The sequence below is a fragment of the Bubalus bubalis genome, chromosome 12 (assembly GCF_019923935.1).
Source record: "Bubalus bubalis isolate 160015118507 breed Murrah chromosome 12, NDDB_SH_1, whole genome shotgun sequence".
Lineage (NCBI taxonomy): Eukaryota > Metazoa > Chordata > Mammalia > Artiodactyla > Bovidae > Bubalus > Bubalus bubalis.
The window spans coordinates 92,560,945-92,575,445 of record NC_059168.1 but is presented as its reverse complement, the minus strand read 5'-3'; the positions used below and the strand labels follow the sequence as shown (position 1 = coordinate 92,575,445).

At 42.7% G+C, this 14,501-nt stretch overlaps 1 protein-coding gene across 4 annotated transcripts in view; it reads right to left on the bottom strand.

Annotated features, from left to right (window-relative positions):
* MRRF (mitochondrial ribosome recycling factor) overlaps window positions 1-14,501 on the bottom strand; it is a 55,837-nt gene that overhangs the window by 20,686 nt on the left and 20,650 nt on the right. For all 4 annotated transcript variants that reach the window (XM_006057737.3, XM_025261626.2, XM_006057736.3 and 1 more), the window contains one exon: window positions 11,672-11,763. In XM_006057737.3, coding sequence (XP_006057799.1) covers window positions 11,672-11,763 — 92 coding nt within the window. The remainder of the gene's footprint in view (window positions 1-11,671; window positions 11,764-14,501) is intronic.

Here is a 14,501-nt window from a genome sequence, read left to right as displayed (position 1 = left end):
TGAGCTAAAGACTCTCCTTGTCACTCCTGCTCCTTCTCCCCTTTATCCTTCACAAGAGTTTCTCCCAATACCCCTCCAGAAAAGTAAATTTTTCTACTACCGCATTTTACAGATGAGGAAACTGAGACTCAACGAGTTGAAATAACTAGCCTACAATCACCTAACTCATTTTACTGGTTCTCTTCTTCAAGTTGTTCTGACCTTGGTTCCTCCAGGTATCAATTCCACTCTCCCTGGATGTACAGCAATTACCCCTATTTATTAACTCAGCCTGGGGACCCTGCCTCCCTGCCTTATGACCTTGCTCTCCCTAGAAAAACTTGGGAATCATCCATGAGAGACTGTACATCAGCATAAGCTGCAAAAAAAAAAAAAAAAAAAAAAAAACACTTCAGAAAGAAAATCCAGGCTAGGAGAACCACAACCCAGGGTTTTTAACTGTTACCTGGTGAAACTGCCTCGTCCAGTCACAAGGAGAATTCTCCTCCATGCTGACACCTTGGAATAAAGTCTGAGGCAGGAGCCTGGCCTAGGCATAAGGTCTATCATTGCTGTCAAGGTCAGGAGGAAAGGTAGGAGCCAACTGTGAGGACTTGGGGAGCAGTTCAGTGGGCAGGGGCTGTCAAGAAGAGTCAAAGCCCCTTGGCCTTTCTAGAAACACTAAGCGAGTCTCATACCACAGGCAGGACTAGTCATTGGATTTTCTTCTTTTGGATATACCTTCCAGGAGGTCTTGTTCACCATAATTCATATTCAAAGAACAAACCAAATGCTCATTAACAATCAAACTACAGTGTTCCTGAGCAACTTAAATTCCAAGATAATTACAACATAATGACTCAACTCCTCCCACCCCTAAAAATGGAGGAAAAGACAGGAAAAAAAACCCAAAACAACATGGGGTTGGGGGAGGGGTTAGTGAGGAAGAGAGGGAAAGAGACTGTTAAGGACTAAAAGAGCAATCAGCAAACAGGAAGAAAATATCATTGGTTTTACTACCAAATAATCAGAAAAGAATGTTTTCAATAACTCCTTAACCAGGAGAATTAGATAATAACAAATAGTATAAGAAAAGAGAATTAAAGTTTATGACACATAATATTCCATATAATATTCCATTACTCTTCAAAAAAAATCATAGAAATTATGCCCGTTTTACAGATAAGGAGGCTGAAGCTTCCAACAATTAAATGATTTGCCCAAGATCACTACAGTGGGCATGTTTCAGGGGCGCTGTCAGCCAGTGGTACAGAGTCTCCTTTAATGGGCCATGGTCCCTCAGGAGCAGCCCGTCAATCCGGCAGAATCCTCAGAAATGCACTGCAGTGCGTCATCGTCTGCGCAAACCTCTCTTTTCCATTCTTTACCAGTGGCAGACCTCTACCCTCTCTTTCACAGGATTCTGCCCATAAATTTTTCGCACACATAATTCTGTCCTGGGGTCTGCTTTCAGAGGACCCAAGTAGATAAACCCAGACAACGATAGAACAGGAACTCACACCTAGGTCTGTCTAAGCCCAAACCCCTTGTGTTTTCTTTCCTTTATACCCAGAGACTAACTGATAAATAAATCACATTGCGAAATCCGATGATTGATTCTCAGGCTTTCTCTTCTGTGATCCATCAGCAACATCCAGTGCCGCTGATGGGTCCTTCCTCTAAGACACTTCCTTTGGTTCCCAGGATCCCACACTCTTCCAGAGTTTTCTGGCCACTTATTCTGTCTCTCTGGCTGGTTCCTCCTCACCATCTTGACCCACAAACCTTGATGTGGACTGTCCAGGGCTGTTTCCAAACCCTTCTCTTCACCATCTACATTTATTCTCTAAAGTAATCTCATTTAATCTCATGGCTTCTTCTACATGTTCATGCCTCCCAGATTTCTCTCTCGAGCCCACAGCCTTGTCTGAACTCTAAACTTACATTACTAACAGCCTACTTGACCTCTCCACGTGGATGTCTATTAACATCTCAAATTAAACACAGGATAAAACCTGGTCTTCTCTCACACCCAGTCTGTCCTCCCACATCTGCCCTGTCTCAGTAAACGGCAACACTATCCTTCCAGTTACTCAGGTCAAAAACCTTGAAGTCATCTTTGAGATCTTTCTTCCTAAATTTACAACCAATCTGTCAGCAAATCCTGGTAGCTTTTCCTTAAAATGTGCCCAGAATCTGATCACTTCTAACCAATCCCATTGCCACACTAGTCCAGGCCCCATACCTGGATTACTCCAATAGCTCCCAACTGGTCCCTGCCTTCACCCTCACCTTCAGACAGTGTGATTCTCAAAACGACAGCCAGAATGATCCTTTCAAAACCTAAGTCAGATCATGTCCCTCCCTAGCTCAAAACCCTCCAATGACTTCCCATTTTACTCCAAACAGAAACCAAAATCTTTATAAGGGTCTACAAGAACTATGATGGCTAATTTTATTTATTTATTTTAATTTTTATTAGGGTATAGTTGATTTACAATGCTGTATTAGTTTCAGGTATACAGCAGATGGTTAATTTTTTGTGTCACAGCGGTGCCAGATATTCGGTCAAACATTATGCTGAGTGTTTCTCTGAGGATGTCCTGGACGAGTGGAACATTCAAATCTTTAGACTGAGTAAAGCAGACTGCCCTCCCTAATGTGAGTGGGCCTCACTCAATCACTTGAAGGCCTGCAAAAAACAAAAATAATACGGAATTCCCCTGAATAAGAAGGAATTCCTTCTGCCCAACTGCCTTCAAACTGCAACAATGGTTTTTTTTTCCCCTGCCTTTGACTCAAACTGAAACATCAGCACTTCCTGGGTCTCCAGCCCCCTGGCCTTTAGACTGGGAACCACACTATCAGCTCTCCTGAGCCTCTGTCTCCCCAGACTGCAGATCTTGGGACTTGTTGGCATCCATAATCGCATGAGCTAATTCTTTACAATAAATCTTTTTACATATATGCCCTATTGGTTCTGTTTCTTTGGAGAACACTGACTAATAAAGACTTTACATGATACTGGCCTCCCCATTTCACTCTGATCTCAGCTCCTACTTCTCTCCCCTCCCGTGTTCTGCTACAGCCACTGAGCACTCTTACTATCTTACTACTCCCTGAACACCCACCTCAGGGTCTTTGCACTTGCTGCTTCCTCTGCCTTAGTGATGAATATAAGCATAGTCTGCTCTCTCATGTCCTCAGTTCTCTGCTAAATTATCACCTTTCCCCTGAAGCCTTCAGTGAATACACCACTTAAAACTGCACCAGCCCACGACCACCCCTATAATGTCCTTTATTGCTTTTTCTCCACAGAGAGAAAAATGTGGCCGCTGACACACACACTGTATGTGTGTGTTACTGTCCATTTTCCCAGCGAAAAGTGAAAGTCACTCAATAGTGTCCGACTCTTTGCAACCCCATGGACTATACATTCCATGGAATTCTCCAGGCCAGAATACTGGGGTGGGTAGCCTTTCCCTTCTCCAGGGGATCTTCCCAACCCTGGGACAGAACCCAGCAGAGGTTCCACAAAGGCAGAGGTTGTGTCTGGCTTGCTCACTGTTGTAATCCTCCATGTCAGAATTATGCCTGATACATAGTAGGTGCTCAATAAATATCTGTTGAATAAATTTATAAATATCCTAGAAGTTTCATATTTCAGCATAACAATTTTATATGATCATAAGAGCAGTTAAGAGGTCACCTGGTGCCAGAGGAGGATAGGGACTGACTTGCAAAGGGGCAGGGAACTTTCAGGATGACTGAGCTGGTCTACAGGTTGACTAAGATAGTGGTTACAGGGACACATACATTTGTCAAAATTCATTATCATGTACACTTGAAATGGGTCCATTTTTTTTGTATGAAAGATATACCTCAATATAGTTGACTAAAAAAAAAAAAAAAATACCCAAGTTGTTTATATTCCAGACTGCCTCCACACCAAAAAGCGGTGTACAAATTCACTTTTAGATTATGCATCCTGGTTTGAGCTCTGGCAATTATGCTCCACATGGTGTGGGTTGGTATATAATTAAACTTTAAAATACTAATTGCTGCCCCTTATTACAAAAAGAAAAAGTGCTCTCGGAGGTCCACAGATGTTAAGAATAGACTTTGAAGTCAAGCAGACCCATATTTAAATCGTGCACAACTCTATCTTTATTAGCTAGATGAACTTGAACAAGTTATTCAACCTCTCTTGGGCTTACTTAGCTCATGTACCAAAAAACTAGGGAATGACAGAATGACCTAAATAATGTAGTATAAGGCCTAGAATATAGTTTGCACTCAGATAAGTAGTCACTTTGCTTAGAATTATTATCAACAAGCAGTGAGCCAGGAGAGCCACTGAAATATGAGTGGGGTTTCCTGAGAGAGTGATGTCAAGCTTGGGTCTGCGGACCACTGGAGGGGTCACTCAGGTGTGTTGCAGATGTTCGCCTGGCCCTGAAGTGTCCATGTCCCCACGAAGCTCAGCAATATGCAGCACACTAGTGCAATGAGCACTGTGACAATCAATGAGCAAAGCTCACCCCAAGGCGCCCCACATTCTGTGCACATCTCCCCCAGTTACATCCCCCATTTACCACTTCCCACCTCTAGCAGAAGAACAGGAAGATCCATAGAAGACCATTACAACACTGTTAGCAAAAAAGAAAACAATTTAAACAACCAAGATATTCAACAACTGGCAACTATTTAGTGCCATAGGTAACAAGCAAACACTATGCAACCCTTAAAAACAGAAAGGAAGAACTCTCACCAGAGCAATGATACATTAAGTTAAAAAAGGAAAGTGCAGAAGAGTGGGTATAATATAATCCCATGTCATCACAAGAAAAATGGAGAAGGAGATTTAAACATGTGCCTGAAGTTGCATAGAAAAAATCTGGAACAATGCTAAAAGTTGTGCCCTATGCAAGGGGAGTATGGGGGAGAATGGATACATGTATATGTATGGCTGAGTCCCCTTCACTGTTCACCTGAAACTATCACAACATTGTTTTTTTATTATTAATTAATTTATTTTTACTTGGAGGGTAATTGCCATACAATATTGTGTTGGTTTCTGCCATACATCAAGATGAATTAGCCATAGATATACATATGTTCCCTCCCTCTTGAACCTCCTTCCCACCTCCCACCCCATCTCATCCCTCTAGGTCGTCACAGCGCACTGGATTAGAGCTCCCTGCATCATACAGCAAATTCCCACTGGCTATCTATTTCTACGTGTGGTAACACACATGTTTCAATGCTACTCTCTCAATTCACCCCACCCTCTCCTTCCCCCACTGTGTCCACAAGGCTCTTCTCTATGTCTGCATCTCCACTGCTGCCCTGCACACAGGTTCATCAGCACCATCTTTCTAGATTCCTATCACAACATTGTTCATTGGCTATACTGCAAAACAAAATTTAAAAATAAAAGTGATGCCCTATGGAGAATAGAATGGAAGCATTTTGATTTTCTATTTAATCCTACTTAAAGTAAAACCAATGCAGACACTGACAAGAAATAATAAAAGAGGAGGACAATCCAGGAAGGAAGCAGCTTCCCCGGGGAATGAGTCGACCCCAGGTACTTTAATCTCTTCAGTGAATCCATGATTCCTAACAGTTTTATTTAAAGTCAAAGATGAACTCAGTGCTCTCAAAACAAAACAGCGTCATTCTACTTTGTGTGGTTTTCTCATCAATATTTGGTAAAACAATTAGTAAGAGAGTGTTTGTTTGTTTGGGGGCATAAAGAAGATGTGAATGGGCTGGGGGCCCGACCAAAACAAAGTCCTGCTCAAAACTTTTCAGGGTCCCTGATTAAGAAATGAAGAACTGACATACCAAAACAAGCTGCTACCAGGAGGCAAGAACAGGGGAAAAGGCAGTATGTCAGTCTTGCGTTCCATCCTGCTTCTGCCCCTAGGCAGCCCTATGACAGTGGGCACTGATTCCTGGGAGTTTCAGGTCTCCTATCAGGCAAGTGGGCATTAGAACCATCTCCTGACCTCGGAGTGGTATTATGAGAATGCAGGGAGAAACCCTCAGGCATTCGGCACAGTATCTCCAGGCATTAAACCTGTAGTGCAGGTGGTTAATAAATAGGACCCAGAACTTGATGACATAAATAACAAAAAGAGAAGAAACTATTTCAACGAATCTTGATTAACAGGAATGTTCAAAGAATCCATCCAGTTGATTGACTTCTCTAAAGGGGAGAAGACCAGCCAGAGAAGAAAACAAAACCCATATACATTGTCAGTGGGGGCGGATGTAACCCAGAGCTGGGGAGGCCCAAGGTCATCTTACTGAAGACAGCCAGGAGAACTTGCTCACAGTCATGCAGCTGGATTTGCAGAGGCTGTGAAAAGAAACCCTGGTGATAGGAACCACCCAGGCTCCAAGTCTGACCTGTTATTGCTTTAGGGTTTATATTCTGCCTTCTTTCCAAAAGGATCAGAGGCAGATTGTAGGAAGAGTCACGTACTCAGCAGACTCATTTAAATAAGAATATGAGAATCAGAGGAGTGTATAGAGGGTGAGGTACCAGCTGAGATCCGTTGCAACTGAAAATAAAACTTAGCTCTGGGCATCCAGACTGAAGGCAGGAAAGCAAACCGGTAGACTGTCATTAGGGGAAGAATCATAATCAACTGGGAAGGTACATTTTTATAGACTTGAACTTGAAATGTTATCATCAGAAACCAGTCCTGGGAATTTATGCATTTGATTACCTCCCACCTCCCAGACTCCTAAAATAAGCTTTAGCCTGCTGTTTTCCTCCTCGCAGGTTTGCTGTGTGACCTGGAGCCAATGCCTCACCTCTGGGTATCTCAGGTTCCCCATCCTTTAAAGGGAGGCATGCGCCTGCCTATTTATGAAAAGGAATGAAGGAACCTTTGTCAGCATTAACTGAGTGCTTACTAAACTTCAAAAGCCTTGCGTACATTATCTCACTGAAATCTCCCAATAACTATAAAAGGCAAGCCCTATAAATACATTACAGACGAGCTCTCTGAGATTCAGAGAGGTAGAGACAGCTGATACTGTCACAAAGCTAAAAAGTAGAAGAATCAGAACTCCATTCCAGGCTTTGGTGTTACCAAGGTGCAAATTTAACTGTTAGACTTTTGCACTTCTTTTGTGTATCTCAAGCACCCAACAGCTCCTGGCACATAGTAGGTACTCAGCATACTTGTTCCCTTCCTCACTCCTTCCTTTTCTCCTTAAGTAAAATTATGTATGTAAGGAAAATTGTATGTCTATTGAAATATTATTAGTATCTAATATTTATATAGCTTCTTTTCCTCTAAGGAGATCACACTACTTAATTTATTTTCTCTATAATTTCACCAAAGATCTAGCTATCATTGTGTATTATATCATTTATTTTACAAATGAGGAACTAGAAGGCTACAATCTGCTAGGGTGACATGCCCAGAGTCATATGGAAGTCACTGCCAAAACCAAATAAAAACCTTGGTCCTCTTTACATCTAAATCAGCCTTTATCCTCTCACATGACACAACCTCCATAATAAAGAACAGATCATTCATTTTTTATCTGGAAAACTACCAAACGTATAATTCAGTAAGGGGCCCCATGACCTTACCACCTTGTCAAAGGGAAGAAAGTATATAAAAAATGAGGTTTGCAGGAGCAGACGGATTTGGTCCGTCAACTTTCTCTTGGATTACACCCATTAACCAACATAAAATAATGCAAAATATAATGTAACAGATCCCCATGTCTTTGGAAATTCAAGTTAAACTCACTGATCTTTCAAAACTTATATACAATGCACAAGGGCAGCCATTAACTCGAGCAGGGTTGCAGAGGAGCACATGATGTCAGCGAGTTCTTTGAAAGAAACACATGATCCACAATTGGGACACTCTAGAAGAATCCAAGTCAGCAATGAGCATTTAGGGGCATCAATTCACAGCATCACAACATTCTGGAGCTCCAGAAGGGACCTGGCAGACCACTGAGAACAATGCCTTCATCTTGTGCATGAAGAACCCGAGGCTCGGGGGGCGGGGGGCAGCTAAGAGGCTTTGCCAAGATTTCACAGACATAAGAGCAAGAACAAAAAAATTAAGCTGCTGACTATATCCATCCCACTTGCGAGTCATGCTTCTGATGGACATGAGTACACCTAGCACTTTCCAGAATTACCCACCTATACATTGAGTGCAGAAGAAACAGCCTGAAATATGGTAACAGAAAAACTCAGAATTCAAATTCTGGCCATGTGATATTGAGCAAGTCCCTTAATTTCTGTGAATTTTAATTTTTTTCATCTATAAACTATAGGTAATAGTAAACTCCACAAGTAATCTGCCAGTAATATAAACAAGGGGACCGCACAGCCCTGAGTTACACAAAGGCCAACATTAGGTCCACATACAACCGCAACACCCAGCACAGAGGCTGGCACGTAACACATCTGTAGAAAATTTGCTAAGTGAATCAATGAACTAACCAAGCAAACAAGTACTGGACTTGAATTCGGGTCTATTTGCTCCTTATGTAGCTCCCAATTCATATGATTTCAAAGCAGAGTGTTATTTCTGACTTACAGAGGCCATTTTCTGGCCAAAAAGCAGAAGAAAAAGGTTTGCAGGGAAGTTCTTGTACTCTTCGGTGTTGGTATTAATTCTTGTTGCTAGCATGGGTACATCCTGAGTCTCCAGAATCAACTAAACCTGAGCTTCAGCATAAGCTGTGTGACCTCAAAGACATACACGTTCTCTGAGCCTGAATTTCCATACCTGGGGAAAAAAATCTATTTTACAGAGGTTGTGTGACAAATGCAGTGATCCATGTAAAGGAATACAGAATGATGTGTGGCACATGGTAACAAGTTCACATTCCACTTCCCTTCTAGTTATTGGGAAGCTTCATTCATTCCTTTCACTTAGGTCCCTGCTCTGATGTCACTTCCTTTTTGAACCTTCCTACCTACAAATAAAACCCATAACACTCACTGTCCCCTTCAGTTCAGTTCAGTTGCTCAGTCGTGTCCAACTCTTTGCGACCCCGTGAATCACAGCACGCCAGGCCTCCCTGTCCATCACCAACTCCTGGAGTTCACTCAGACTCACGTCCATCGAGTCAGTGATGCCATACAGCCATCTCATCCTCTGTCATCCCCTTCTCCTCCTGCCCCCAATCCCTCCCAGCATCAGAGTCTTTTCCAATGAGTCAACTCTTCGCATGAGCTGGCCAAAGTACTGGAGTTTCAGCTTTAGCATCATTCCTTCCAAAGAAATCCCAGGGCTGATCTCCTTCAGAATGGACTGGTTGGATCTCCTTGCAGTCCAAGGGACTCTTAAGAGTCCTCTCCAACACCACAGTTCAAAAGCATCAATTCTTGGGCACTCAGCCTTCTTCACAGTCCAACTCTCACATCCATACATGACCACAGGAAAAACCATAGCCCTGACAAGATGGACCTTTGTTGGCAAAGTAATGTCTCTGCTTTTGAATATGCTATCTAGGTTGGTCATAACTCTTCTTCCAAGGAGTAAGCGTCTTTTAATTTCATGGCTGCAGTCACCATCTGCAGTGATTCTGGAGCCCAAAAAAATAAAGCCTGACACTGTTTCCACTGCTTCCCCATCTATTTCCATGAAGTGGTGCCTGCTTACTTTTCTTCATAGTCCTTACCATCCCCTGACATCATGTATTTGTTTGTTTACTGTGCCTGTTGTTGTTCAGACACCAAGTTGTGTCAGACTTTGTGACCCCATAGACTGCAACGCACTAGGCTTCCCTGTCCTTCACCATCTCCTGGAGTTTGTTCAAACTCATGTCCATGCAATCAGTGATGCTATCCAACCATCTCATCCTCTGACGCCCCTTGCTCCTCCTGCCCTCAGTCTTTCCCAGCATCAGGAAATCTTTTCCAGTGAGTTGGCTCTTCCCATTGGGGGTCCAAAGTATTGGAGCTTCAGCTTCAGCATCAATCCTTCCAATGAATATTCAGGGTTGATTTTCTTTAGGATTGACTGGATGGATTTCCTTGCAGTCCAATGGACTCTCAAGAGTCTTCTCCAGCACCACAATTCAAAAGCATCCATTCTATGACGCTCAGCCATCTTTATGGTCCAATTCTCATATCCGTAGAGGACTACTGGAAAAAGTACAGTTTTGACTATACAGACCTTTGTTGGCAAAGTGATGTCTCTGCTTTTTAATACATTGTTCAGGTTTGCCATAGCTTTCCTTCCAAGGAGCATGCATCTTTTAAAATCATGACTTCAGTAACCATCCACAGTGATTCTGGAGCCCAAGAAAATAAAATCTGTCACTGGTCAAACCCAGGTCTCCTGCATTGTAGGCAGATTCTTTACCATCTGAGCTATGGGTTTCTTTACTGTGCCTACTTGACTATAAAATAAGCCCCAGGAGGATGGGGACTTTTTCTTGTTGGTGCTATTTACTGTTCTATCTCAACAAACAGGAAAGGGCCTGGCAGGTAGTTAGGGCTTAATAAAAATATTTGTTGAGTGACTGAATGAATTCAACACTTACTTGGGGCTTGCCGGGCTTCCAAGTAGCGCTAGTGGTAAACAACCCACCTGCCAAAGCTGAGATGTAAGACAAGTGGGTTCAATCCCTGTGTGAGGAAGATCCCCTGGAGGAGGGCATGGCAACCCACTCCAGTATTCTTGTCTCAAGAATCCCATGGACAGAGGAGCCTGGTGGGCTATAGTCCATAGGGTCACAGAGTCAGACACAACTGAAGCGACTTGGCACACGCCAAGTCCTGGAATTAGACTACTGTAGTGGCCTCCCAACGATACTCTGTGGGTCCACTCTGTCCCCCTACATTTCATCTGTTAATCAGCAGCCAGAGAGCTCCTAAAAAGTCAACCTCAAATCATGCCTCTGCTGAAGGGCCTCCGGTGGCTTCCCACCCCAGTGACAGCACAGCCCACACCATTCACCAGGGCCTGAAATGCCGAGAGCGTGGGCCTCTCACCGATCCAACCCCTCACCACCACTGAGACACAATGGCTTTCTCTTCATCAAATATGCCAAGGTCTTATTATTTCTTTTCTTTCTTAATTTAAAAATAAACATACACTTTATGCCTTTGAAACTCTTAAGTTCTATATATTTACGTAATTAACAATATTCTGTTCTTTCTTATACCTAAAATTCTTCAACAAGTGAGGACTAATGGGAAAATGACTCTTCCAGAAATTTGTGTTAGAGACTACAAGTGTCGAGGTCTTTTCAGATTCAGGGCCTTTGGGCTGTCTGTTCCCTCTGCCTGGAAAGCTCTTCCCCTAGGCTGCCTTGTCCTCATCATTCAACTGCCGGCAGAAATGTGACCTCCTTGTGAAGCTGTCCCTGCCACCATCACTCTCAGCAAGTCACTCTCTATTGGAACACACTGTCCTTTCTTTTCTCACAGCATTTCATTATCTGGAATGACTTTATTTAGGAGTCCTATCTTCCCAATAGGACTGTAAAATACATGAGGACAAGAACTTTGTCAGTTTTACTGCTGCATCTGAATCAATAAACTGGATCTCAAAAGCTGCTGGAGCCGGCCAGGACGAGAGATACAGGTAAAGTACGCCATCAGACTGACAGTATCATGGAGTGTTGGTTTCCTTCCAAAGATAGCTGCCCCATTACATCAAAATATGTGAGTGTCAGCCAGACTTACTTGGGAATGGGTACCCGAATTAGCGTCCCCTCCACTTCTGGGTTCAAATTCATTCCACTTTCTCTTATAGCCTTGATAGCTGCAGCTGTACACTGAAAACCAGATCAAAAGGTAAACAGAATTAGTAAATAATTATTACCAGATGCAAGCCCTCTGTCGATAACTGGCAACCCATCTTGGCAGAACATGGAAACATTTAGTTCTGTTACCAGTAAGATCAGGAAGTTACATTGGTGTAGAGTGCTTTGATCAAGCTGAATAGCAAACTATGTCCACTCCTGGTACCAGTGTATTGCAGGAGGGAAAAAAAGCATAGAGGAAAAAATAAAAAGAAAACAGCTCTGCTTCTTTGAAAAGATTTCAATGGTTTGAGGCAACGCAGATCAAAACCACAATAAATCCTCAAGGGAGGGGGGCTGGTCTGTGCAAAGATTGGTGTAAAGACAGCTGAAAGATTTTATACATTAAAAATTCCAGTTGACATTTTACACTCAAAATATACCAGTGCCGAGTGGAATGAGTAAATAAATTTAACTCACTCACATCTATGCTCACACCAACCTCACTTGTGTTTTGGCATGAGCGATGAATCTCTGCTGGTGTGTGTGCCAAGAAAGGAAGCATGGAAGATCTCAGTTCAAATCCCCACTCTGCTAACCATGTGATCCTGGGCAATAAACTTGACCTCTCTGAGGCTCCGTGTAGTAATCTGAGACCCGCAGTACTGTACCTCAGAGAGGATTAAATGAGGTAACATGAGCCATGCATCTTCCTCTGTGTCTGGGTGCCTGTAACACCCAGGCAAGCGGCACTATTATATAAACATATTCAATAAAGATAAGAATGCACAAACCCCCAAAGAATGATGAGCTGATGTCATCACTTAGCTGATGCACTGCTGTCTTTATTTTTTTCTCTTTTTTGTGGCTGTACCATGAGACATGCAATGTCGGATCTTAGTTCTCCTGAACAGGGATCAAACCCATGGCCCCTGCAGCAGAAGTGCAAAGTCTTAATCACGGGACTGCCATCAAAGTCCCTCTTTGTTTAAAAAAAATTTATTTCATCAAACTATAGCTCTTTTACAATGTTAATTTCTGCTGTACAGCAACACGATTACGTTATACATAAAGATATTCTTTCTCACATTTTTTTCCATTATGGTTTCTTACAGAACTCAGAGTATCGTTCTCTGATGCACCGCTGTCCTGAGGTCCATCTGGGTCTCTTCTGACACAGCCTTCCTCTCTCCCAAACTGCCTTATCTCAACCTCAAGCAACATTATAACCACACCTGGTTTGCAATCCTACCGCATAAGAGAAGGGAGTGTGGAAGAGAGAATTTCATTGGCATGACAATGTGCCATTCATGAAAACAAGGCCCCTGATTTTCAAAAGAATTTTAGGTTTGACCAGAGCCAATCCACGTCGCTTGGATTCAACGGAGCCAACTCCCAGCCTTGAGTTCCTCCCTAGACTTTCCGGTTTAAATAAATGGGGTTTGTTGCACACCTATTTTATTTTTCCAGGTTGGGTTTTGTTTCAAGGGCGTGCCTAAAAAGCTCATCCATTTCATGGTAAAATGACCTAAATTCTACAGGGACATAAGATGTTATCGTTAGGTCAAAAAGACAAACCAGCATTCCACAAGAAGACAAATCATGCCCTTGGGCTACAGAATTTAACTGTGCAGCCACTGCTTAAAATGATAAATTCTTAAAATGTACCTCTGACCACAGACTACTGGAGCTGGAAGGGATCTCAGACAGTCCAGTCCCTTCCTTATGTGTGCAGGGGCCTGCTGGTAAAGGTCACACCCCTACACAGAGACACAGTCCCTGAAAGCCAAGAGCAACGGAGTGAAGACCTCGCCCATCACGCTTCTGGTTACTGGCAGTATTAAGAGGAGGCTCAGCTCCTCAACTCTCCATCCAGTGACATTACTTAGTCTCTATGACCTCCCAGATCCACTAGCTCAATGTGTTCAGTAACTGTGGCACAGGGAATTTGATTCTTTTTTTTTAATAGCCAAAAAGAATTTGGAACTAGGTCTGGTGTATAAAGCGTATGGCCAAGGTAAATAAAAGAGCTGGATAAAGAAATGAAATTTTCCTCTACAAGAGAACTACCAACTTCTTTAATAAAATGAAACACAGATTTCTAAAGTTAAACATAAAGGGAGGGGCTTCCCTGGCAGTCCAGAAGTTAGGACTCCGTACTTCCAATGCAGGAGGCGCAGGTTCTATCCCTGGTCGGGGGAACTAAGATCCCACATGCCTCTCAGTGTGGCCAAAATATAAATAAATAGACTAATTAATTAATTAAAAAATAAAAAAAAATTTTTTTTAAAGGGAGAATCACCACTTTGAAGGACTGACCTGATTTCAAGTCTCCTAATATTTTTTTTGAAGCTTTTCATTGAAGGAAAGACTGGTAACTTGGCTGGACCACCCCACCACCACCACCTCCACTTTCCCTTCACAGTCTGGCCCAAGTGTTGCCACACAGCCTTCCGAGGCAAGCGTGGGAGCACCCGCCGCTGCTTCCAAGCTGGGCAGGAGATACAGCTCAATATTTACACCTTCCCTGTCCAAGGTTCAGTGCCAAGGATGCAGTGAGTGCTCAGTAGAAGCTTGCTGAATAAGTAGATTAATATGTGTATTAAAGCACTGGCTCAAACCTGTTAGAAAAACTCTTCATGTTTATACCCCTCCCAAAAGCCTTATTTTGTATCATTTTATACCTGTTCTGTGTCCTTTCGCGTGCAGAAAAAATATGAACCAAGAGTGGTTTCATTTACAAAAAAAACCTACTGAAAGAGGTAGTTCTT